At 41.3% G+C, this 26447-nt stretch overlaps 1 protein-coding gene across 1 annotated transcript in view; it reads left to right on the plus strand.

Moving 5' to 3' along the window:
- Nucleotides 1–26447, plus strand: part of LOC143017894 (stomatin-like protein 2, mitochondrial) — a 52961-nt gene that overhangs the window by 4676 nt on the left and 21838 nt on the right. The window contains exons 2-4 of the mRNA XM_076172934.1: nt 2271–2360; nt 8304–8451; nt 17043–17163. Of these exons, the coding sequence (XP_076029049.1) occupies nt 2271–2360; nt 8304–8451; nt 17043–17163 (359 nt within the window). The remainder of the gene's footprint in view (nt 1–2270; nt 2361–8303; nt 8452–17042; nt 17164–26447) is intronic.

Here is a 26447-nt window from a genome sequence, read left to right on the forward strand (position 1 = left end):
AGCAAGGTTGCTTTATTTAATTGGCGACACATACTCCCTCTCCCCCCATCCCCCTCCCCCTCCCAACTCCCTTTCCACCCCAGTTCTCCTCCTCATCTTGTTTCTCACTCTATCCAGCCTAGTAACTTCTACCATACTTCTCAGGCATTTCATCTTGAACACATTTAAACTCTTCCTCTCTTATGTTCCATGTTTCTGCCCCATACAGTGCTGTTGGCACAATCACCCCTTCATGCAATCTTCTCTTAGCATCCATTCCCAAATGTCTATTTCTCATTATACTTTTTAATCCCCCCAGGGCATTTACTTGCTTCTCTTGGTCTACATTCTACCTCCACCTCCACTCCTCCCTTTCCTGCCACATTCACACCCAAGTATCTAAAGCTATCCACTTCTTCCAGTCTCTCTCCTTTAATATTCACTTCCAATTTGCTGCCAACCTCTCCCCTTAAACATCTCATCACCTTACTTTTACCCACATTTACCTTCAACCTTCTTCTTTCACACACTTTCCCAAACTCTCTCACTAACTTTTTTATTTCCTCCTCTGATCCTGCTACAAGTGCAATGTCATCAGCAAACAACTGGCTTATCTCCCATTTTCACCATTTTTTTTAATCATCTTCAGTCCTTGGCCCATTACCCTTGTGTTTACTTGTCACACCACCCCATTCATGTATAAATTGAACAGCCAAGGTGACATAACACATCACTGGCAAAGTCCCACCTTTACCTCAAACCACTCACTCTCTCCAATTCTAATTCTAACACAGGCTCTACTACTCTCGTAAAAACTCTTGACTGCTCTTAACAGCTTTCCTCCTATCCCGTACATCCACAATACCTCCCACAGTGCCTTACAAATCCATAAAAGCCCCCCCCCCCCCCTCAAAAAAAAAAAAAAAATCCTAAAGCTTTCTCACATTTATGCCTTACCACAAAAATCTAATCCAAGCAACCCCTACCTGTCCTAAACCCATACTGTTCCTCTCCTGATCCTCTCAATCAAGGCCCTCCCATAAGCCTTCCCTACTACAGTTGACAGACTAATCCCTCTGAATCTACTACACTCACACTTGTCCCCTTTTCCCATATGAAACTGAAAAAGTACTTTGGATTATTTATGTTTCCTATTGCTTTGTTCTATTCTCTTGCAAGTTTCCTTGCTTCAAGGTGGGTTTTGTTTAGTTGTTTATTCAGTGTAGTTCTCTGTTTCATGAGTATTTTTCTATCCCTCGGGATGACATTATGCTTGTGGTTTCTTCCGTTTCCTTTAGTTGGTATATGTGCCTTGCATGTTTTGAGTAGTTTGGCATAGATGGTCCTCAAGGTGTTTCGTTAGGGTCATCTCCCTCTGAGATTTGACCCCAGACAATACTTCGCTGTACTGTTTCCCAGTTTATCCTGTTGCTGAAGAAGTTGTGTTCTGCAATAGATGATTGTTTTGGTGTGGGTACTTTTTTGTATGTTGTGACAGTGATTTAGATTTGAGAAAATTGTTTTTTCCATCTGATACATACAGCATCTTGGTTGTTCTGAAGAAGAGAGTCAGAATGTTTCATTGTATAGTGGGCTGATGTAGTTGTAGTATTAGAATTTGTCAGCAAGTTCAAGTGCGAGTTTAGCTTGTGCCTAATTTTACCTTGTGCCTCTTGATATAGTTCCCTCTACCAAGTCAATAAATGGGAAATTATATAGTATGATCTCTGGCATAGATATAGATTGATCTTCTGTTAGTTTGGTGATATGTTCTATTGTCTCCTTGAAATTTTGCATGGTACAACTTGGTTGCCAATAATAGTTGATAATTATTAGTCCCAGGGCACTCCATTCAGTGGTTATTAATTCAGCTTGTCCATTTGAGGTAGTCAATAGTGTCTTGGCAAACAAAATGAAGCCTGATCATTTGATTTAGAAAAATTACAACGGGGAATTTTTATTTTCCCTGCATGCTAGCCTTATATATGCAGAAATGCTAAAAGACTGAAGAAGCATAAATTTTGACTTATCTTTAGGAGACCATTCAACATAATGAAATTAAACTTGTAGCATTCGTTTTTGTCCTAGGATGCAAAAACTGGATGTAATCTCTAGAATACATTCACTAGAATCTTGTTATGGACTGTAGTTTATCAGCATTTATCCTTGTAGACAATCTTTTGCTGCTGTCATGCATTATCTTACAATAAATTTGTGCACAGCAGTTTTGTAATGTATGTACTTTATTAAGGAAAATGAAGAGCTCACACCATTTCTGTGTATTTTTTCAGGCAGAGAGACAGAATCTAGTATATGCATCTCAACGATGGCGTTCTCATCTGCCTCTAAATACTGTCATACTCTTTGTACCCCAGCAAGAGGTTTGTTATCATTTGTTTCCTTGATTTGTACATTTTCTTATGTTAAGCCTATATGTATGCATACACACACACACACATCACATCTCCAAAGTTGCTCATGATAGAAAACCCAAGATCAAATTCAATTTCTAGTATTGATTAAATCACAAACCTTTGTCTTTCATTGCTATATCTACTCTAATAATGAATGATTTTGAAGGCTTCACATCCAAAAGATGAGTAAGTCCATTAGAAAAACTAATCAATATACATACATATACCAAAGGCTTTTTTTCTCCTTACAAGTGAGGTAGCCAGAAATCAAAAGCATAAAAACTACTCCTACCCATTCCATCCCCACACACTCCACCCCCCTCCCTCCCTCTTTTCTTGGCTCCTCCAGGATGACGGGTCATCCTTGTATCTTGCCCACTGCCGTGTGTCACAAGCAGTATCGCAAGACACAGCACATCCACAGCAAGGCCACTTCATTAAATCAGTGACCCCACCCCTCTCCATCCCCTCATGCAGAAATGGAGATGGGGAGAAATCGCTTTGGGCTGCGTCAATTTATTAACATAGGGAGAGAAGGAAGCTCGGATTAGTTTGTGCTCTTTAATCTGGTGAAAAGAGGTCTACGCGCGTGTTGGCCAGACTGAGTCCAAAAGAATACAGGTGATCCTCACTATATGAAATTTCACTTATGTGAAATCCATGTTTTACTACCCCTTGTCTGCTAATACAAACTTGCTTTGAGTTTACAAATTTTCAAATTCCCCACCTGGTGCATTGGTGGCGCCAGAGATGCACAGCAGGCGGTTCCACAACAACAACATAAACAAACGCTCCCATTACTGCTGTCTGCTCTGCCAGTCTGCCTACAATCCACATTTTTCATCGTTTTTGCATAAATTTCTTACTGTAGTATGTATTATCTTTATTGTAGTATTATTGGTTAATTATTAATTTGTGAGGGTACAGGGAGCAGTCTTGGTAGCCTGTTCTCTGTGAATCATGTAGACACAAGAAAACTAATGCAGGATTGCTGTTCAGTTAGAATTATGCTTGATAAAAGCAGTATGTACAGTAGAGCCTGTGGGTTACAGTACAGGAGGCTAAAGATCTTCATGCTGCATTCGAGTTAGTTGATGAGGGACTCCAAACTTTCAAGGACAAAGACCCAAATCCAGCCCGGAGTGAGACAGTTTGCAACAGTATTTTAAAGGAACTCAAAATCAATCACACCTTGAATGAAGAAAAGCAAAGAAGATTCAAGCAATCAACCACAACTAGCTTCTTCACAGCCCTTCTAAAGTCGCCACCACCCACTCCTTTCATGAAGTACATGAGTTATCCCTAGATTCTGTGAAATGGTATGATCACATTTTCTGTATTTGTTATTACTCAGAATAAAAGAGAACAAGTAATACAGCAGTGACTTTATATTTTATAAAGACTGAAGAAGCTCAAACAATACACAAGTTCAAATCTAAATATGATAATTGGAAATCAAGGATATAGATTGAGTTAGAACTGTACATGAAATTGAGGCTAGAGGCTAGGTATGATAAAAATATATATAGAGATTAGGCAATGGGACCTAGCAAGTGTTGCTCCTCTCCTGTATGCTACAATTAAGTAAATACACACATGCATGCATGAAAAAAGATAGCATTCCACACAGAATGATACATGTTTGGAACAAATTGGATGAAAAAATAGTATGTGCAAAAACCATACAAGAATTTAAGAACAAACTAGATGCTGAAAGATACAAAGACTGGTCACTCCAAGCATAGCTCCCTTCCCATTTAATACAACCAGGTACAACTAGAAATACACACCAATTAGTAAGTGAACCTGATATTCTGTGCTTTGTTGAGACCGAACTGCCAAGAAATGTTGACTCACAACTGGGAAACAATAGAGCAGGGGTGGTCAAACCACGGCTTGCGAGCCATGTCCAGCTCTTTATCCTTTAATATGCAGCTCATGGAAATATGTTGGCTGGTCTCCTTTTTTCATCACAGTTAACATCAAAGGTAAAAAAAGAAAAATTTCAAGCCTTATAATTTATAATCAGTTTTGTTAATGTCTTGCAGCTCTCAAATGTCTGAACTTTATTGAATATGGCTCTTACATTAAGCAAGTTTGGCCACCCCTACAATAGAGTATGTAGATATAGATTGAAAAGATTAGATAGGCACAGATTAGTAAGTAAACCTGACACTGTGTTAAATTGAGACCAGGCTACCAAGAAATGTTGACCTGCAACTTGGGAATGGTTGATACAGTCTGGAGAGGTTATATAGAAAAAAATAAAATGGAAAGTGGGTGAAGGTAGTTGTTAAGGCAATGAATCTGAAAATCAGAACTAGAGAGCTGCATTAAATGATTCAATCAATCTGCTGCCCCAAGTCTCTTGCAGAAGACCTTTGACTGTCAGGTAACTAGCCTCTGGGTGGGTCGACAAGATCTACAAGGGACTTTATGGTAGTACATGTAGCTCTCAAGGCAATGGTGTGGAACGATGACAAAAATATTTTCAGACCTCTTCCCTCTTAAAGAAAATTAACATGCTCCTCCTTTGTAATCCTTTATTTTTTAATATTCAAATGAAGGAATGTGTAATATCTTAAACAATTATTTTAGCTCAGTATTCATAAACGAAACACCTCAAGGTGAATTCCAAACTGAAACCTGTGAAAAGTCTAGGGTAAACTTACTACGGTAAATATAACAAAAGAAAAAATTAAAAGGTGTATAGACAAACTCAAAGTTAATAAAACACCAGGGCCTGACGGTTGGCATCCAAGAATCTTAAAGGAAATGAAAAATGAGATTGTTGTTCCATTAGAAATTATTTTCAAGAAATCCATCATATCCGGAGATGTCCCAAGAGAATGGAAGCTAACTAACGTTACTCCCATATTCAAAAAAGCTGACAAAAAGAAACCAAATAACTATAGGCCTATAAGTTTGACTTCAATCGTAGGAAAAATAATGGAAACTATCATCAGAGATGCTATCGAACATCATTTAGAAAGTAACCGTTTGATAAATGGTAGCCAGCATGGTTTCAGACGGAAACGTTCTTGCGTGACTAACTTACTCGCATTCTACAACACACAGTTATCTCTAATTATGACAAAAGAAACAATATAGATTTAGTATATCTAGACTTTGCAAAAGCTTTTGATACCGTCCCACACGAAAGACTACTTACTAAATTAGCTTTGCATGGAATAAGTGGTAGCCTATTAGGTTGGACTAGTAATTGGTTGAAGGGTCGAAAACAGAGAGTTGTTTTAAATGGGAAAACTTCTGGATGGAAAAGTGTTGCAAGTGGAGTTCCTCAGGGTTCCGTTCTTGGGCCACTTCTATTCATAGTATATATAAATGATATAGACCATGGACTAAAATCTACTGTTTCCAAATTTGCTGATGATACAAAACTGTGCGGAGTGGCAAATGATCACTCAAACCAATTAGATATTCAAGAAGATTTAGAATCAATTACAGCAATGGTCTGAAAAGTGGCTAATGAAATTTAACACAAGTAAATGCAAGGTAATGCACATAGGTAAAAATAACAGTAAGTACGATTACAAGTTATTTGGAAATTCCTTAACAAAAGTGGATAGTGAAAAAGATCTCGGCGTAATTATCAGTAATGACCTCAAATCATCCAAGCAGTGTATTTCAGCCTCTGAGAAAGCAAATAAGATTCTAGGACTGATTGTGCGATCTTTTGATTTCAAAAGTCCATCACTCATTAACAAGCTATATAAATCGTTAGTTCGTCCACATTTGGAATATGCTGTTTCCGTATGGTCACCGAATCTCATTAAAGACATTGACAGACTGGAAAAAGTACAACGGCGAGCCACAAAACTCATTCCAAATATAAAAAATAAATCATACGAAAATCGACTAAAACATATGAATCTGTTTTCCCTAAAAAAGCGTAGACTCAGAGGTGACTTGATACAGGTCTTTAAAATTCTAAAGGGAATTGACAACATCAAAAGTGACAAAATTTTTACATTGAATGAGAATCAGACAAGAAACAATGGTCTCAAACTGTCCGGAAATAGATTCAATTTGGAAGTAGGTAGAAACAACTTTGCCAACCGTGTAGTTAATGAATGGAATAAACTTCCTGCACAGGTAGTGCAATGTAGTTCAGTTCGAAGCTTTAAGAATCATTTAGATAAATACCTAAGTAAGATGCTGTAATGATTATGATTTATCTTATATTATTTGTGTTTGTTTTGTTATCATTTGTCTGTCTGATTTTCATTTATTATTAGTTATATGTCAATTTATTATTATTTAATATTTACCTGTTTGTTTATTATTTAACTATACCTATGCATTTATTTATGTATTTTATTTGTTATTTACATTATCATAGTTTTTATTTATTATTTTATTATTAATATGATTTTTTTTCGCATCCGACCTAGATATGGATCAAAAGGTCTCCTGTCGGCATGCTCCGCCTTTGTAATCCTTTGTATAATCCTGATCAGTGACTTTAATTGCAAGGTGGTAACTTGGGAGGAATGGGAAGTGGATGCTAATGAACATTACTGTGGTAATCATTTGTTGAATATTGCAATGGTCAGCACAGTGACTTGGTGGGTAAATGATACAACAATAAGAGAAGACACTCCTGCTTGAGGAACTTGATATTATTGACTTTTTGAAGTATATACTATGTAATTGTTGCCTTGAGTTTCATTAAATAGGAAATCCACAGTGACTAGCAAGAGTCCTCTCTGGGAAGAAACTTTGTACTAGTATGGAAATATAATCCATATCACTGCCTGAAAGTGACAAGGGAAGTGGAGCAGCCTTTGGTGGTCAGCTTTCTATGTTTAAAAAAGTTTAAGAAATACAGATGAAATTGATAAGAGACTGTGGGCCTAGTCTAGATACAATGTCATCCCCTCAGGGTTGCATCTCTTAGTGGAGGTGAGGGAGTTGACAGGTTAATTAATGGGAAACTTGTTGTCCAGCTTATAGTACCACCACATGTAGGTACTTGTCATTGGTCCTTGGAAGTACATATAAAGAATTCACCATGTAATGCTTGAATTTCAGGTGAGAGAAGTAAGGAAGGAACAGTTATTAAAGTGTCAAATACTGTAGAATAGAATAAGGGAATGTTTGTCCTTGTCTTCTCTATTTACTCATGAGTGGATGAGGAGGAAGGGTCACCATGTAGATCATGGTTTCCCAACCCTGGAGTCGGGATCCCAAGTTGGGTTGCCAAGCATTTTTCCAAGGGTCACCAAGACATTTTGTATGTTTTTTTTCCCAAATTCATATTGCTATAATAAAATTCAATTATGTTAACTTTGTCTTTTATAACCTTACATTACCTTTCTTACACATATTCATTATACTTGTCCTCTATTTTTTACAGTCAACAACTAGTCACATATATTAACATCTATACAAATAGATTAGTGGGGTCGCAGTTATATAAGGATCATATTGGGGTCACCTGAAAAAAAGGTTGGGAAACACTGATGTAGATGAAGTAGTGAGGGGTAAGCCAGCTTTGGCTCTTGGGTCCTGCTGTGGAAGTACTGTGTCTTGCCATATTTTGTCTGACCTAGGCATTGGTTGGGGGGCAGGTATACCCCTTCACCCACAAGGAGCTAAGATAAAAGGGAAATCAAATGGGTGAAATGGAGGTGCATGCCTTGGCTGGATACATCCTTTATAGATATAATTTCAGGAGTTTATTGTGGATTATTAGAATTTACATTACTTCAAATGGGGAAAACTGAGCCAATGTTTTATTAAATCCACACACAAATGACTCCAAGGAACAAATTATTTCAAATATAGGAATTCCATGGTATAGTAGTTTTAGAATACTCAAGTTGAGTTTTTGTGATCCATAACTTCTCTTTTTTTTTTTTTTAATATAGATCTGTTTTTCTACAGGCATGGGTGGTGGAGCGAATGGGAAAATTTTACCGTGTTTTGGACCCAGGCGTCAATGTGTTGATTCCTGTTCTGGATCGTATTCGATATGTACAAAGTCTAAAAGAAATTGCTATTGATGTGCCTAAACAAGCTGCCATCACCTCAGGTTAGAGAGTGTTTTACTTGGGTGTTGGGGTGAAGATATGAGATGCCCACACTCCTACCATTTCTTTTATGTTAATTAATTTTTCATTTTGTTAATATACTTGTAGTTATGTCTTTCTTTCTTTTTTTTTTTCTTTTTTTTTCAAAATATGAGCTCATGCATTATAAAGAAAATTAAATATTTTATCTATAAGAATTAATGTATCAATATAAGTGATTGCATTATACAACTATATAATATTACAGTCTGCAGCATGCTTCAGAATATTATCACCAGTGCTGCCACTAGCAGAGTAACTCTAGCATGAAAATTGTGTGGTTATATTGTACTTTAATCTCAGTACTGTTAATAAAAAAATCTTCTTAAGCATTTTATATTGTTTGCATATACAGGGAAAGAAAAATTAAAAGGAAAAAAAAAATCCTAAACATTAGAAATGGTGCCAGAAAGTGGCTTGCTAAGAGTTGCATGTAATGTAAATTCCTCCCTGTTATTCATTGCACATTGTTACAAAAGAATACATTATCTAAACTTGTATGGAAAGGTACCTATATTTTTCACCATCCTCAATTATGACTGTCTTGTATACTTTTGTCATTTGGTTTTTATGTCTTCTCATTTATATGCAAGGGGGGACGGAGAGGGGGGGTCACTGATTAAATGAAGCGGCCTTGCTGTGGATGTGCTGTGTCTTGTGACACTGCTTCTGACCCAGGGCGGTGGGCAGGGTGCTGGGATGACCCGTCATCCAGGAGGTGCTCAGATGAGAGGGAGGGTGGGAGGGGTGTGGAGTGTATGTAGGGATGAAATGGGTGGGAGTGTTTTTATGCCTTTCCCTTTTTGGTTACCTCCCTTGTAAGGGGGAAAAAGCCTTGGTATATGTATGTATGTATTTTTCTGAAACTTTTCTGGTCTGGATGGATGCCATGCAGAATATCTAAAAAAAAGGAGGTACAGTGATGGTGGACTGGCTGGTGAGGTTATTTAATGTTTGCTGGAGAGATGGTACAGTACCAGAGGACTGGAGGAGTGCCTGTATAGTTCCACTTTACAAAGGAAAAGGGGACAAGTGTGAATGTAGTAGTTTCAAAGGGATTAGCTTGTTAAGTGTAGTTGTTGTTGTTGTTGTTGTTGTTGTCGTTCCCTAGACTGTCTGTCCGAGCAGTCCCGTCTCCCCAAGGAATGCCATAGCCGAAACTGGGTTTTCCCACAAATCCTTTATAGAGTGTATGTTGTGTTGTTTGCGTGCATGATTGTGTATAATGCAGTCTTCCATTATGTGTTGTATGGTATGGGGTGAAGTGTTACATCCTGGGCAGCTGTTCACAATGCGGTCATCCAGCCTCTTCTGGTAGCTTAGAAGTGCTGGGTGGTGACCGCACCGCAGTCTGGCCAAGTGGACTCTGTCCTTTCGTGGGAGAGAGGATTCAGAAGGGTGGATATCAGGGGGTCTGGCATGCAGCAGTGTGTTGTCCTTTCAGTGTGTTAATGGAGCGGTGAGAGAAAAGATTAAGAAAATGTTTCCGGAGGAGGTTGTGGAGGAAGAGAAGAGAGTATCTGTGCGTGATAAAGGTCTTTGGGTGTTGTTTTAATGTTTCTTGGTGTGTGTGGGTGTTCTGCTATGTAGTGTAGCGGGTGTAATGTGTTTGCGGTGGCTGCGGCAAGTGTTTGTGTGCCTCTCATGTCTAGGTGGTCCTTGACTTTGAGGACCTTTGTTTCATGGTGTAAATGGTCTGTAGGTGTTGTATTTGTGCAGCCTGTAATTGTTTTTAGGGCTTTGTTTTGTATGATTTGAAGGGTGTTGTGGTGTGTCTCACTGAGATTAGGAGCCCATGCAGGACTCGCATAATTCAACACTGAGCGTATGCATTGTTTGTATATTGTTATTTTAGTTTCTTTGTTTTGTCCAAATGTTGTTCCAGTGATTGACTTAAGTGCGTTAAGTCTGGGTGTGCATTTGTTTTTTATGTTTGTGATGTGTTGTTTGAAAGACATGGATGTATCGTATGTTACACCAAGAATTTTCGGTGTGTTTGTGTGTGGTATTAGAGTGTTGTTGATGTAGAGATGAGGTATGTATTTGTGTTCTTTTGTCCAGTTGGTGAGAAGTGTTGCTGTAGATTTGGTTGGAGCTATTTTGAGGTCTGTTTGTGATGAACCATGTGTTGAGTGTGTCAAGGTATGGCTGGATTATTTTCTGCAGCTTTGTCTGTGTTACGATGTATGCATGTGATTGTTATGTCGTCTGCGTAGGAAGAGATTTGTATTTCTGAGGTGTCTGGCGTGGGTAAGTCATGCATGTATAGATTAAATAGTGTGGGGGATAGAACTGAGCCCTGTGGTACTCCGTTCTTAATGTTTCTGATGTGCGATGATTGGCCATTATATGACACGTAAGCATTCCTACCTGCCAGATAATTGGCCAGCCATCTTTTGGTGTTATTGTGCATGTCTGTGTTATATATTTTATTTGTTAGGTTGTGGCGGGGGATAGCATCAAAAGCTTTACTAATGTCTAATGTTATAAGAAGTGTTCTTTGGTGGGGCCTATCTGAATTGATGCCATCTAAAATTCTTTGTGTGAGGTTTGTCAGAAGAGTGTTTGTGGAGTGTAGTGGCCTAAAACCGTGTTTTGAGTCAGCAAGGGGAATATGTGGTGTGACAAGTTTAAGTATTAGGCGTTCAATGACTTTAGAGGGGGTGCAGAGAAGTGTGATTGGACGGTGCGATGTTGGGATTGTTGGGTCTTTGTTCGGTTTTGGAATGGTGATTATTTTACCATGCTTCCAGATGTCGGGTATAGTGTTGTGTGAATAGCTGTAGTTTGCAATGTTTGTGAGTGCGCGTATACCTTGTGGTCCAATGTGTTTTAGGTGGATGTTGCTTATGTTATCAGGGCCACAGGCAGATGAGTGCTTGAGACTTATGTATTATGAGTTTAGTCTGACTGTCTATGAAGGGTATATTGTCTGAGTGTGGGAAAGTCTTTCTTACGTCGAATGGTGCGTCGGTCGTCAGGGTGAGAAGTGAGATGGCTTGTCTGTGCAAAATGACGTATGAGTGCGTTTGCTTGTTGTCTGTTTGAGGGTAGAATATCTGTTGTTGTGATTATTGCTGTGTGAGAGCGTGTAGTGTTACTGTTGGATAGTGTAATGCTGTTGAGTGTTTTGTACAATTTGCTGGTGTTTGTTTTGTGATCAAGTGTATTGATAAAGTTTTGCCAATTTTGTGTTTTTTGTTCATGTATTTTATTGGCAATCACAGTGTTTAGTGTATGTATTTGGTCTGCTATGTTTTGAGGGATAGGTGTGGGGGTACAGTGTTTAAGTGTGTCACGTTGTCTGATGAGGCCTTGGATTTCTGGTGTGAAGTTGGGGTTGTGTGATTTTCTGTTGCCTCTAGGGATGTATCTCTTGTCTGCATTTTGTATGATTGTATTAAAAGTGTGCACAGCATTGTTGTTGTTGTTGTTGTCGTTCCCTAGACTGTCTGTCCGAGCAGTCCCGTCTCCCCAAGGAAGGCCACAGCCGAAACTGGGTTTTCCCACAAATCCTTTATAGAGTGTATGTTGTGTTGTTTGCGTGCATGATTGTGTATAATGCAGTCTTCCATTATGTGTTGTATGGTATGGGGTGAAGTGTTACATCCTGGGCAGCTGTTCACAACACGGTCGTCCAGCCTCTTCTGGTAGCTTAGAAGTGCTGGGTGGTGACCGCATCGCAGTCTGGCCAAGTGGACTCTGTCCTTACGTGGGAGAGAGGATTCAGAAGGGTGGATATCAGGGGGTCTGGCATGTAGCAGTGTGTTGTCTTTCAGTGTGTTAATGGAGCGGTGAGTGATATGATTATGAATATGTTTGCGGAGGCTGGTATTTGGTGGTTGTGGAGGAAGAGAGGAGAGTATCTGTGTGTAATAAAGGTCTATGGGTGTAGTTTTAATGTTTCTTGGTGTGTGTGGGTGTTCTGCTATGTAGTGTAGCGGGTGTGATGTGTTTGTGGTGGCTGCAGCAAGTGTTTGTGTGCCTCTCATGTCGAGGTGGTCCTTGACTTTGAGGACTTTTGTTTCATGGTGTAAATGGTCTGTAGGTGATGTATTTGTGCAGCCTGTAATTGTTTTTAGGGCTTTGTTTTGTATGATTTGAAGGGTGTTGTGGTGTGTCTCACTGAGATTAGGAGCCCATGCAGGACTCGCATAATTTATCACTGAGCGTATGCATTGTTTGTATATTGTTATATTAGTTTCTTTGTTTTGTCCAAATGTTGTTCCAGTGATTGACTTAAGTGCGTTAAGTCTAGGTGTGCATTTTTTTTTTATGTTTGTGAGGTGTTGTTTGAAAGACATGGATGTATCGTATGTTACACCAAGAATTTTCGGTGTGTTTGTGTGTGGTATTAGAGTGTTGTTGATGTAGAGATGAGGTATGTATTTGTGTTCTTTTGTCCAGTTGGTGAGAAGTGTTGCTGTAGATTTGGTTGGAGCTATTTTGAGTCTGTTTGTGATGAACCATGTGTTTAGTGTGTCAAGGTAAGGCTGAATTATTTTCTGCAGCTTTGTCTGTGTTACGATGTGTGCATGTGATTGTTATGTCGTCTGCGTAGGAAGAGATTTGTATTTCTGAGGTGTCTGGCGTGGGTAAGTCATGCATGTATAGATTAAATAATGTGGGGGATAGAACTGAGCCCTGTGGTACTCCGTTCTTAATGTTTCTGATGTGCGATGATTGGCCATTATATGACACATGAGCATTCCTGCCTGCCAGATAATTGGCCAGCCATCTTTTGGTGTTATTGTGCATGTCTGTGTTATATATTTTATTTGTTAGGTTGTGGCGGGGGGATAGCATCAAAAGCTTTACTAATGTCCAATGTTATAAGAAGTGTTCTGTGGTGGGGCCTATCTGAATTGATGCCATCTAAAATTCTTTGTGTGAGGTTTGTCAGAAGAGTGTTTGTGGAGTGTAGTGGCCTAAAAACCGTGTTGTGAGTCAGCAAGGGGAATATATGGTGTGACAAGTTTAAGTATTAGGCGTTCAATGACTTTAGAGGGGGTGCAGAGAAGTGTGATTGGGCGGTGCGATGTTGGGATTGTTGGGTCTTTGTTCGGTTTTGGAATGGTGATTATTTTACCATGCTTCCAGATGTCGGGTATAGTGTTGTGTGAATAGCTGTAGTTTGCAATGTTTGTGAGTGCGTGTATACCTTGTGGTCCAATGTGTTTTAGGTGGATGTTGCTTATGTTATCAGGGCCACAGGCAGATGAGTGCTTGAGACTATGCATTATGAGTTTTGTCTGACTGTCTATGAAGGGTGTATAGTCTGAGTCTGTGGGAAAGTCTTTCTTACGTCGAATGGTGCGTCGGTCGTCAGGGTGAGATGTAAGATGGCTCGTCTGTGCAAAATGACGTATGAGTGCGTTTGCTTGTTGTCTGTTTGAGGCTAGATTATCTGTTGTTGTGATTATTGCTGCGTGAGAGTGTGTAGTGTTAGTGTTGGATAGTGTGATGCTGTTGAGTGTTTTGTACAATTTGCTGGTGTTTGCATTGTTTATGTTTGTGATTGGTGTACTGTTAAGTGTTTCAAAATGTTGTTCTGTCTCTTCAGTAAAAGCTTCCCAGTTTGCTCTCTTGTAATTGGTGTAAGTATGTCTGTGGCCGACTGGGGTGCATCTTGTTTTAGTGGTGATGATGATTGGAAGGTGGTCAGAGCCAAGGGTTCCGACCACTCTCCATGATGTTGTTGGGGTTAGGCAGGGGGAGCAAAAGGTGATATCAGGAGAGGAGGGAGTGTAGAGGGCTTGGTGTGGGATATGTGTATGATTATGTGTGTTGTTCATGATAGTCAATGAGTCATACTAAGTCTGTATATCAAGCCCTCTGTCTGTGTCAGGGTTGTCGACATACCAGGCAGACGACTTGGCGTTGAAGTCTCCACCCATGATCAGGTTGGGGATTGAGGCTAGTTGGCTAAAATGAGGCCTGAAGGTGTTTGGAATTGGGGGGGAATGTACATGTTAACTATTGTCAGTGTTGATTTGTTGCCTGTGCGGATTCGAATGGATTGGATTTCTGTTGTGTTATCTGTGGTAGGGAGGAGAATTTTGGTTGTGGCACTTGTGTCCACAAAACAGATGGAGTGGTGGATCAGGGTGATGAGTCCACCGCCATAGCCGTCAGTCCGGTCTTGTCTGATGGTGGTGTAATTATGAAATGATGGTGTTTTGTGTGAGTGTCTTAGTTTTGTTTCTTGTAAAATCGCAATGTGTATGTTGTGTTGTTTAAGAAAGTGTTCAAGTTCATGTTTTTTCGTGTTAATACCGTCAATGCTGTGTTGTAATATGTTGATGTTGTGTGTTTTGTATGTGTTGTATGTTGCCGTTTGGGGTTGAGGTCGGGGTGGTAGTGGGGAAGGTGTAGGAACTGGGTCAGAGGGGGGGGAAAGGAGAGATCGGGGACAAAGGAAGGGGAGTACTAATCGGGGGTAAGGGCAGAGGGAAATTGTGAGTGGGTGAGGGTGCTGGCTGTGGTTGGGGAGGTGGGAGTGGAGGGATCTTGATTGAGAGAATTAGGAGAGGAACAGAGGGAGTAATTGGTAAGGAACAGTGTGGATTTAGGATGGCTAGAGGTTGTGTAGATCAGATTTTTGTGGTAAGACAAATATGTGAGAAAGCTATAGGAAAGGGAAAGGATGTTTTTTGGGCTTTTCTGGATCTGGAAAAGGCTTACGACAGGGTAGACAGGAAGGCACAGTGGGAGGTTTTGCAGATATACGGGATAGGAGGAAAGCTAAGAGCTGTCAAGAGTTTTTACGAGAGTAGTAGAGCTTGTGTCAGGATTAGAAATGGAGAGAGAGTGAATGGTTTGAGGTAAAGGTGGGACTTCGTCAGGGGTGCATTATGTCACCCTGGCTGTTCAATTTGTACATGGACGGGGTGGTGCGAGAGGTAAATGCAAGGGTAGTGGGTCAGGGATTGGAGATGGTTAAAGAAAATGGAGAAAAGTGGGAGGTGAGCCAGCTGTTTTTTGCGGATGACGCTGCGCTTGTGGCAGGATCGGAGGAGGGATTGAGGAAGTTGGTGACAGTTTGGGAGAGTGTGTGAAAGAACAAAGCTGAAGATAAATGTGGGTAAAAGTAAGGTGATGAGATGTACAAGGGGTGAGAGTGGCAGCGGACTGGAAGTGAGCATTAAGGGAAAGCAACTGGAGAAAGTGGATAGTTTTAGATACTTGGATGCAAATGTGGCAGGATAAGGTGGAATGGAGGTGGAGGTAGAATGTAGATTGAGAGAAGCGAGTAAATGCCTTGGTGGATTAAAGAGTGTAATGAGGAGTAGACATTTGGGAATGGATGCTAAGAGGAGACTGTATGAAGGAGTGATTGTGCCAACAGCACTGTATGGGGCAAAAACATGGAACATAAGAGAAAGGGAGTTTGAGATGAGGTGTCTGAGAAGTATGATGGGGGTTACTAGGCTAGATAGAGTGAGAAATGAGGTGGTGAGGAGGAGAACGGGGGTGGAAAGGGAGCTGGAAGATAGGGTGGATGAAAGAGTATTAGGATGGTTTGGACACATGGAAAGAATGGGTGAGGAAAGACTAGTAAAAGAGGTATGGAAGGCAGATGTGGAGGGAGTGAACATGAGGGGACGTCCTAGGATGAGATGGATGGATGGGGTGAAGGGGGCTTTGGGGAAGAGGGGAATGTCTATTGAGGAAGGATGGGAGAGGATAGAAGACAGGGGTGAATGGAGTGGTTGTATATGGATGATGTTGTGATGCATGAGGTGGAATGGGTGGGGGGGATGGGGGGATGAGGTAGTATGTGTGAGCAAAATTTAACGCAGCCAGAAGGGATTTCTCCCTGTCTTCTCCTTTTATGCATGGGGGGACAGAGTGGGTGGGTCGCCGATTTAATGAAGCAGCCTTGCTGTGGATGTGCCTCTGACCCAGGGCAGTGGACAAGGTGCAGGGATGACCCGTCATCCAGGAGGTGCTAAGATAAGAGGGAGGGTGGAGAGGGGTGGAGTGTAATTAGGGATAGAATGGGTGGGAATGATTTCATGCCTTTTTCTTTTTGGCTACATCCCTTGAAAGGGGGAATGCCTTGGTATATGATGATGAATATTTTTGAAGAGTAGTTTCATACATCATAGTTGTACATATCAAAGGCTTTTTCCCCCTTACAGGGGAGGTGGAGTGAAGGTGGAGGTAGAATGTATATTGAGAGAAGCAAGTAAATGCCTTGGTGGATTAAAGAGTGTAATGAGGAATAGACATTTGGGAATGGATGCTAAGAGGAGACTGTATGAAGGAGTGATTGTGCCAACAGCACTGTGTGGGGCAGAAACATGGAACGTAAGAGAGGAAGAGAGAAGGAGTTTGAATGTGTTTGAGATGAGGTGTCTGAGAAGTATGATGGGGGTTACTAGGCTAGATAGAGTGAGAAATTAGGAGATGAGGAGGAGAACAGGGGTGGAAAGGAAGTTGGGAAGGCAGATGTGGAGGGAGAGGCAATGAGCAAGACACAGCACATAGTTGTGGTACAGTTTAATGGGGATTTGGCTACAGTGCTCCTGATTTCCAATTTCTTCCACAGATAACGTGAATTTGAATATAGATGGTGTGCTGTACTTACGTATCCTTGATCCATTTAAAGCCAGCTATGGAGTTGAAGATCCTGAGTTTGCTATTACACAACTTGCACAAACTACTATGAGGTAGGTGGTTTTTTTTCTTCTTCTTCTTCTTCTTCTTCTTCTTCTTCTTCTTTTTTTTCTTCTTCTTCTTCTTCTTCTTCTTCTTCTTCTTCTTCTTCTTCTTCTTCTCCTCCTCCTCCTCCTCCTCCTCCTCCTCCTCCTCCTCCTCCTCCTCCTCCTCCTCCTCCTCCTTCTCCTTCTCCTCCTTCTCCTTTTCTGCATGAGGGGATGGAGAGGAGGGGGTCGCCAAATTAATGAAATGGAAAGGATAAGTGAAGAAAGATTAGTAAAAGAGCTGTGGAAGGTAGTTAGATAAAGTGAATTAAGGCACAACCAAAAATGAGATGGATGGGGTGAAAGGGGCATTAAACAAGAGGGGAATGTCTATTGAGCAAGGAAGGGAGAAGGCAGGATATAGGAGTGAGTGTAGAATGTCTGTGATCCAAGGAAGTATGGGGGGAGATAGGGAGTGGTTATGTATGAAAGACATTTTGATGCAACCCAAAGAGATTTCTCATCTTTTCTTTCTCTGCATGAGGGGGTGGAGAGGGGGGGGGGGTGCCTATTAGATGAAGCAGCCTTGCTGTGGATGTCCTACATCTTGCTACATCGCTTCTGACCCAAGTCATTGGGCAGGATGCAGGGATGACCCTTCATCCATGAGGAGTAAGATGAGAGGGAAGAAAGAATGGTGGAATGGGTGGGAGTAGATAATTGCCTTTTGACTTGGTGACATCCCTGTAAGGGAGAAAAAGGACCTTGGTAAATAGATGTATACCCCATCTGGGGTATTGGCTGCATGTTATTGTCCAGTATGAATTGCTAAGTTGCATGCAATAGATGCTTTAGGGACTAAATGGGGCACCCTACAGAGCAGAGCCACACATTTTGTTTATGTCAAAGGAAATTTCTACTCTTAGAGAAATAATGCTATTTTAATGCACTGACAGTCCCTGTGATATGCTGTCCCCCTCTTAATATGGTCTTGTACTGCCTCTTTGAGTATATATTTCCATTTTCTCCTCTTACCCCTGTGGTAGGGGAAGAAGAATACATATACCAAAGGCTTTTTCCCCCCTTACATGGGAGGTAGCCAAAAAACAAAGGCATAGAAACCACTTCCACCCATTCCATCCCCTACATACTCCACTCCCCTCTACCCTCTTCCCTCCCTCTTGGCACCTCCTGGATGACGGGTCATCCCTTCATCTTGTCCACTGCCCTGGGTCAGAAGCAATATTGCAAGATACAGCACATCCACAGCAAGGCCGCTTCATTAAATCAGCAACCCCCCTCTCTGTCCCCTCATGCAGAAAAGGAGAAGACAGGGAGAAATCCCTTCAGGCTGTGTCAATTTATTTCTCATACTTACTCCCTCACCCCACATCCCCCACCCACTCCCTCTCATACATCACAGCATCATCCATACACAACCCTTCTCCATTCACCCCTAATTTCTGTCCTCTCCCATCCTTCCTCAACAAACATTCCCCTCTTTCCCAATGTACCTTTTACCTCATCCATCCATCTCACCCTATGTTGCTCCCTCATGTTCACTTCTTCCACCTCTGCCTTCCACACCTCTTTTACTAATCTTTCTTCACTCATTCTTTCCATGTGTCTAAACCATCCCAATACTTGTTCATCAACCCTATCTCCCAACTCCCTCTCCACCCGTTCTCCTCCTCACCACCTCATTTCTCACTCCATCTAGCCCAATAACCCCTATCATACTTCTCAGGCATTTCATCTCAAACACATTTAAGGAAAATACTAGATATAGAAACAATGAGGAACCATCGAAACTAGACTTAATATTAACTTCTGAACCAGATATCGTGAACAAAATGGAATATAAAACATCAATTGGAAAGAGTGACCATATACTAATAGAGTTTGTGTTAAAAGAACAAAACAATGTAAGAAGGAATGATAAACATAAGAGAAGGAAGATTAATGTACAACAAAATGGATTTTGTAAAACTAAAAAAAAAAATCCAAAACACAAATTGGGATAAATTGTCCAAAGAGGAAACAAAGATGGAAGACAAATGGAACATATTCAAAGAATAGTACAAGGAAGAAGCAAAAAGAGATTAATATAAAGTGTTGGTACAGCAAAAGGTGCAGTGAGGCTGAAGACATACGAGGGGTGATCAAAAAGTAATGACAGTGATACCATATATTTTCACGGTACAGAGGTAAATCCAAATAGTGGCCTACATACCTTCAAAGTACTCCCCTCCTGCCTCTATGCAACGTTCCATCCTCTTTCGCCACTTCATGAAGCACTCACGGTACTCAGAAGTCGATATACCTCGTAGCTCTGAATTGACTGCTCGCGCCAGATCTTGGATGCGATGAAACAGCTTCCCTGCGATCGCACCCTTGATCTTTGGAAACAACCAAAAATCACAGGGAGCAAGGTCAGGCGAGTAGGGTGGGTGGGGGAGAAGTGTGATCCCCTGCTGCTCCAGGAACTGCACAGTGAGGCGAGCTTTGTGGGGGGCAGCATTGTCATGGTGCAGCAAAAGGCGCAATCGGCGACGGGTTGGTGCAGTCTTGCCCTGATATTCCAGGACTCGAGGAAGGACGTGATCAGTGTAGTACTGGGCTGTGATAGTACACTGTTGAGGCATTACATCCACACACATTGGTCCTTGTGAATTGAAGAAGATGGTGAAAAGGCGCTTCCTGCTGCGAAATCCTTCCTTCAGAATCTGAGGTCGAGGTTCTTCATCACTCAGCCACACCATGTTAGACTGCTTGTCTCTGGTGGTGAAGAAAGAAATCCAACACTCATCTCCGGTAGCTACATCTGAGAACCGTTTCGGACCATTTGGCTCGAATTCAGCCAGCCATAGACGACAAATCTGCACCCGTTCGCTCTTCTGCTCTTCCGTAAGCAAATGAGGTATCCATCGAGCACACTTCTTCCCCAGCCCTAAGTGTTCATGCACGATGTCATGTGCGCTCCCATAACTGACACCGAGCTCCAAGGATAAGAATCGAAGAGTAACAGTTGGATCTTCGTCAATGATGGCCCGCGCACGGACCGTCGTTGCTTCGGTCATGGATGTCCGAGGGCGGCCAGGACGATGATCATCTTCTAGCTGCAATTTTCCGGCTGCGAAAGCTCGAATCCAGCGGGAAACAGTTTTCAGTGATGGAGTAGACTTGGGAAAAACTTGCAACAATTCCTCTCTGATCTCCGTTGCTTTTTTCCCAAGTTTCCACTTTGTGAAGGTGTAGAATCTGCAGCCTTCTTTCGAAAAATCCATGTTTCCGGTTAGAGAGGCAAACCAACAATGACGCAAACGCACAGCTCAACAATAAAATGTAAGCTAGACAAACAGTGACAAGCTCAAACATGTAACAACAGGCAACACTTGCTGCCCCTTGCTCCCTGCCCCCCAACACTTATAGTCTCTCAGCTACGAGTCCGACTGTCATTACTTTCTGATCACCTAAATACACTCCCCCCCACCCTCCCTCTTATCTTAGCACCTCCTGGATGACAGGTCATCCCTGCACCTTGTCCACTGCCCTGGGTCAGAAGCAGTGTCGCAAGACACAGCACATCCGCAGTAAGGCCGCTTCATTAAATCGGCGACCCCCCCTCTCCGTCCCCCCATGCAGAAAAGGAGAAGACAGGGAGAAATCCCTCTGGGCTGCGTCAGATTTTGCTCACACATACTACCTCATCCCCCATCCCCCCACCCATTCCACCTCATGCATCACAACATCATCCATATACAACCATTCTCCATTCACCCCTGTCTTCTGTCCTCTCCCATCCTTCCTCAACAGACATTCCCCTCTTCCCCAAAGCCCCCTTCACCCCATCCATTCATCTCATCCAAGGACGTCCCCTCATGTTCACTCCCTCCACATCTGCCTTCCATACCTCTTTTACTAGTCTTTCTTCACTCATTCTTTCCATGTGTCCAAACCATCCTAATACTCTTTCATCAACCCTATCTCCCAACTCCCTTTCCACCCCTGTTCTCCACCTCACCTCCTCATTTCTCACTCTATCTAGCCTAGAAACCCCCATCATACTTCTCAGACACCTCATCTCAAACACATTCAAACTCCTTCTCTCTTCCTCTCTTATGTTCCATGTTTCTGCCCCATACAGTGCTGTTGGCACAATCACTCCTTCATATAATCTCCTCTTAGCATCCATTCCCAAATGTCTATTTCTCATTACTCTCTTCAATCCACCAAGGCATTTACTTGCTTCTCTGAATCTACATTCTACCTCCACCTTCACTCCACCTTTTCCTGCCACATTTGCACCCAAGTATCTAAAACTATCCACTTCCTCCAGTTGCTCTCCCTTTATGCTCGCTTCCAGTTTTTTAAAGTAATAAAAAGATGTTTTGGAAAGAAATTAAGAGAGGAAGAGGAGGCGAATCAAGTAGAGAAGAAAAGGTAAAAGGTGCAGATAGATGATAATGGAAGAGAAGGCAGTAAGGGAAAGATGGGCAGAATATTTTAGGGAGTTGCTAAATGTGAAGGAGGATAGGGAGGGAAAGATAGCTGCAGTGGGAAAAGCTAAGAAAATGACCGTGATGAGTGAGGAAAATGGAGAAGAAATAAGGAAGGATGAAGTGAAGACAGTTGTTAAGATGATGAAAGCAGGTAAGGCACCTGGTCTGGATGGATGCCATGCAGAATGTCTAAAAAAAAAAGGAGGTACAGTGATAGTGGACTGGCTGGTGAGGATATTTAATGTTTGCTGGAGAGAGGGTAGAGTGCCGGAGGACTGGAGGAGTGCCTGTATAGTTCCACTTTATAAGGGAAAAGGGGACAAGTGTGAATGTAGTAGTTTCAGAGGGATTAGTTTGGTAAGTGTAGTTGGGAAGGCTTATGGGAAGATCTTGATTGAGAGGATTAGGAAAGGAACAGAGGGAGTAATTGGAGAGGAACAGTGTGGATTTAGGACGGGTAGAGGTTGTGTATATCAGATCTTTGTGGTAAGACAGATATGTGAGAAAGCTATAGGAAAGGGGAAGGATGTTTTTTGGGCTTTTATGGATCTGGAAAAGGCTTACGACAGGGTAGACAGAAAGGCACTGTGGGAGGTTGTGCAGATATACGGGATAGGAGGAAAGCTTCTAGGAGCTGTCAAGAGTTTTTATGAGAGTAGTAGAGCTTGTGTCAGGATTAGAAATGGAGAGAGTGAGTGGTTCGAGGTAAAGGTGGGACTTCGTCAAGGATGCATTATGTCGCCCTGGCTGTTCAACTTATACATGGATGGGGTAGTGCGAGAGGTAAATGCAAGGGTGGTGGGTCAGGGATTGGAGATGGTTAAAGAAAATGGAGAAAAGTGGGAGGTGAGCCAGCTGTTGTTTGTGGAAGACACTGCGCTTGTGGCAGGATCAGAGGCGGGATTGAGGAAGTTGGTGACAGAGTTTGGGAGAGTATGTGATAGAAGAAAGCTAAATATAAATGTGGGTAAAAGTAAGGTGTTGAGATGTACAAGGGGTGAAAGTGGCTAAAGACAGAAGAGACAAAACCTGGAAAAGATAGAAGAAAAAAAACATCCAAATGGCAAACATATATAAATCTTAGGAACGAATATATGAATATATGCATATATACATACAATCATACATACATATATATATATACCAAGGCTTTTTCCCCCTTACAAGGGAGGTAGCCAAAAAGGAAAAGGCATAAAATCATTCCCACCCATTCCATCCCTGAAAACACTCCTCACCCCTCCACCCTCCCTCTCATCTTAGCACCTCCTGGATGATGGGTCATCCCTGCACCTTGGCCACTGCCCTGGGTCAGAAGCAGTGTTGCAAGACACAGCACATCCACAGCAAGGCCGCTTCATTAAATCAGCGACCCCCCCTCTCTGTCCCCACATGCATAAAAGGAGAAGACGGGGAGAAATCCCTTCCGGCTGCGTCAAATTTTGCTCACACATACTACCTCATCCCCCATCCCCCTGCCCATTCCACCTCATGCATCACAACATCATCCATATACAACCATTCTCCATTACCCCTGTCTTCTGTCCTCTCCCGTCCTTCCTCAACAGACAATCCCCTCTTCCCCAAAGCCTCCTTCACCCCATCCATCCACCTCATCCTAGGACGTCCCTAATACTCTTTCATCAACCCTATCTCCCAACTCCCTTTCCACCCCCGTTCTTCTCCTCACCTCCTCATTTCTCACTCTATCCAGCCTAGTAACCCCCATCATACTTCTCAGACACCTCATCTTAAACACATTCAAACTCCTTCTCTCTTCCTCTCTTATGTTCCATGTTTCTGCCCCATACAGTACTGTTGGCACAATCACTCCTTCATACAGTCTCCTCTTAGCATCCATTCCCAAATGTCTATTCCTCATTACTCTTCAATCCACCAAGGCATTTACTCGCTTCTCTCAATCTACATTCTACCTCCACCTTCACTCCACCTTTTCCTGCCACATTTGCACCCAAGTATCTAAAACTATCCACTTCCTCCAGTCACTCTCCCTTAATGCTCACTTCCAGTCTACTGCCACTTTCACCCCTTGTACATCACATCACCTTACTTTTACCCAGCTTTCTTCTATCACATACTCTCCCAAACTCTGTCACCAACTTCCTCAATCCCTTCTCCAATCCTGCCACAAGCGCAGTGTCGTCTGCAAACAACAGCTGGCTCACCTCCCACTTTTCTCCATTTTCTTTAACCATCTCCAATCCCTGACCCACTACCCTTGCATTTACCTGTCGCACTACCCCATCCATGTATAGGTTGAACAGCCAGGGCGACATAACGCATCCTTGACGAAGTCCCACCTTTACCTGTGCAGGAAAGAAAAATGAAACTATGAAAAGATATTATAGACAAATGTAAGGATCAACCTAAACTCTTTTACAGATATGTAAATGATAGATTAAAAGACAAACACGAAATTGTAAAACTGCGTGGAGATAAAGAATATATAGGTGACACAGGGATGGCAGAAGTTATGATCAGACATTTTAGGTCTGTTTTTACAATTGAGAGCTCACAAATTTGGGAAGATGGGCAATGAGAAAGACCCCCTAAAATGAAAGAAATAAAGGTAACACAGAAAGAAATAAGAGACCAAGTAAAAAACTTAGATGTTAGGAAATTACATGGACCGGATGGAATTGCAAATTGGATACTGAAAGAGTGTATAGACAAACTGACGGACAAATTATACAAGAAAATAGACTTTTCACTCAAAGAAGGAAAGGTACCACAAGATTGGAAAGATGCAAACATAGTACCAATATATAAAGGAAGAAAGAAAGAAGGTCCTACAAACTTCAGACCAGTATCCCTTACAAGCACAGTAGGAAAAATATGTGAAAAAGTTATCAGAAACAAATGGATCAAACACTTGGAAGAAAATAGAATATCAAACCTTAAACAATTTGGCTTTAGAAGTGGAAGATCGTGTACCACAAACCTAATATGCTTTTACTCGAGATTAATCTAGATAATACAAGAAGAGATGGCTGGGCAGATTGTGCCTTCTTGGACTTGTAGAAGGCTTTTGAAAATGTACCACATAAAGAGTTAATAAGAAAATTTGAAATAATAGGAGGAGTACAAGGTAAGCTACTGGAAGGATTTCTAAAGTGGAAAAAAAATGAGAGTGGTACTTAGAAACAAAAATTTGAACTGGGAAGATAAGTGGCGTCCTGCAAGGCTCTATTGGCTCCTTTAATGTTTCCCATATATATAAATAATAAGGATGAGGGAGTGAAGTGTTACATGAACTTGTTTGCTGACCATGCCAAATTACTCAAAAGAGTAAGCACAGAAGAAGATTGCAGATCACTACAAGAAGACCTAGACAAAATATGGGAATGGAGTCAGAGGTGTGAAATGAACTTTAACATTAAGAAATGTAGTATAATGGAATTTGGAAAAAGCAAAAATAGAATATCGGGTCAATATAAACTTGGTGACAAGGAAGTCAGATTTGACATACGAACAAAGATTGGATAAATTACATCTATCAACACTGGAACAAAAAAGAGAGAGAGGTGAATTGTTGACCATTTACAGGATTATGAAAGGGATGAAAATTCTTGATAGAGACAACTTATTAAAATGGGACAGAAGAGAAAGAAGAGGACACGAAAAGAAGCTAAAGAAGGACAGTTACAGAAGAGATTTAAAAATGAATAGCTTCCCACATAGAGTGAGTGATGTCTGGAACAAACTAAACAGAGAAACAGTGAGTGCCAAAACTATACAAGATTTTAAGAATAAACTGGATGTGGAGAGATATGAAAATGGGTCACTATGAGCATAGCTTTCGTCCTGTAAAATACAACTAGATAAATACATTCAAACTCCTCTCTTCCTCTCTTATGTTCCATGTTTCTGCCCCATACAGTGCTGTTGGCACAATCACTGCTTCATGCACAAAGCAGACACGATCGAAGCTGGATGTGCCAGAATGAACGCTCCAAGCCGCTAGCTAGCGATTCATGAACGAACGATTTGAAACCTGACCTAGTTGCTTACATATATATGTTGTAGTGAAAGCGAAAGCTCATTGGCACCAAAATGTAAATGTCTTTGTATCTCTTTTTTTTTTTTTTTTTTTTTTTTTTTTTTTTTTTTTTCTCTCTCTCTCCATTGGTCTTTAAAAAAATGGAAAGAAGCGAAGAAACTCCGAGAGACAAAGAATCAGCGAAGAGTTGCTTAGAAGAAAGAATTGAGACTCCACTTGGTGTCATTCGAAACAAGACGTGTCTCAAACACCAAGGGAATACCAAAGGTTTGAAAGAGGTTTTTGGGGGTTTGAAGGGGAAGGAAGTATTATGCATAGAGGATTAGAAATGGATAGAGAACCCAGGTATAGAAATATAATGAGAAATAGAGATATTAATGACATTTTGGATGATTCAATAGAACTCAAATGTGAATACAAAACAATTTACAAAGAAGTATCTGTTCTAAGGAAAGCCAATGAGGAGAATAATAGGGAGATAGATGACTTAAAAAAGGAATTAAGTAAATTAAAGGCAGAAAATGAAAGGTTGACAAGTAAAGACATAAATAGGAGTGAGGCATTAAAAAAGGAGATAAAAGATCAAATGCAAGTGACTGAAAAGGTGGAAGAAAAAATAAAAGAAAATTACTTGCAGGAAATAAACAGTGGAAAGTAGAACAGGAATGTCAAAAAGTATCCCTCAAAGAAATAATGGAGTAACAGGTCAAGGAAAATACCAAGGAAACGGTGATCCGAGTAATTAAAGAGAAAGGCACCTTAGTTAGGGACACAGTGGATAAAAATAGATG

The sequence above is a fragment of the Oratosquilla oratoria genome, chromosome 33 (genome assembly GCF_046742065.1).
Source record: "Oratosquilla oratoria isolate Oo_2021 chromosome 33, ASM4674206v1, whole genome shotgun sequence".
In the NCBI taxonomy this organism is placed as follows: domain Eukaryota; kingdom Metazoa; phylum Arthropoda; class Malacostraca; order Stomatopoda; family Squillidae; genus Oratosquilla; species Oratosquilla oratoria.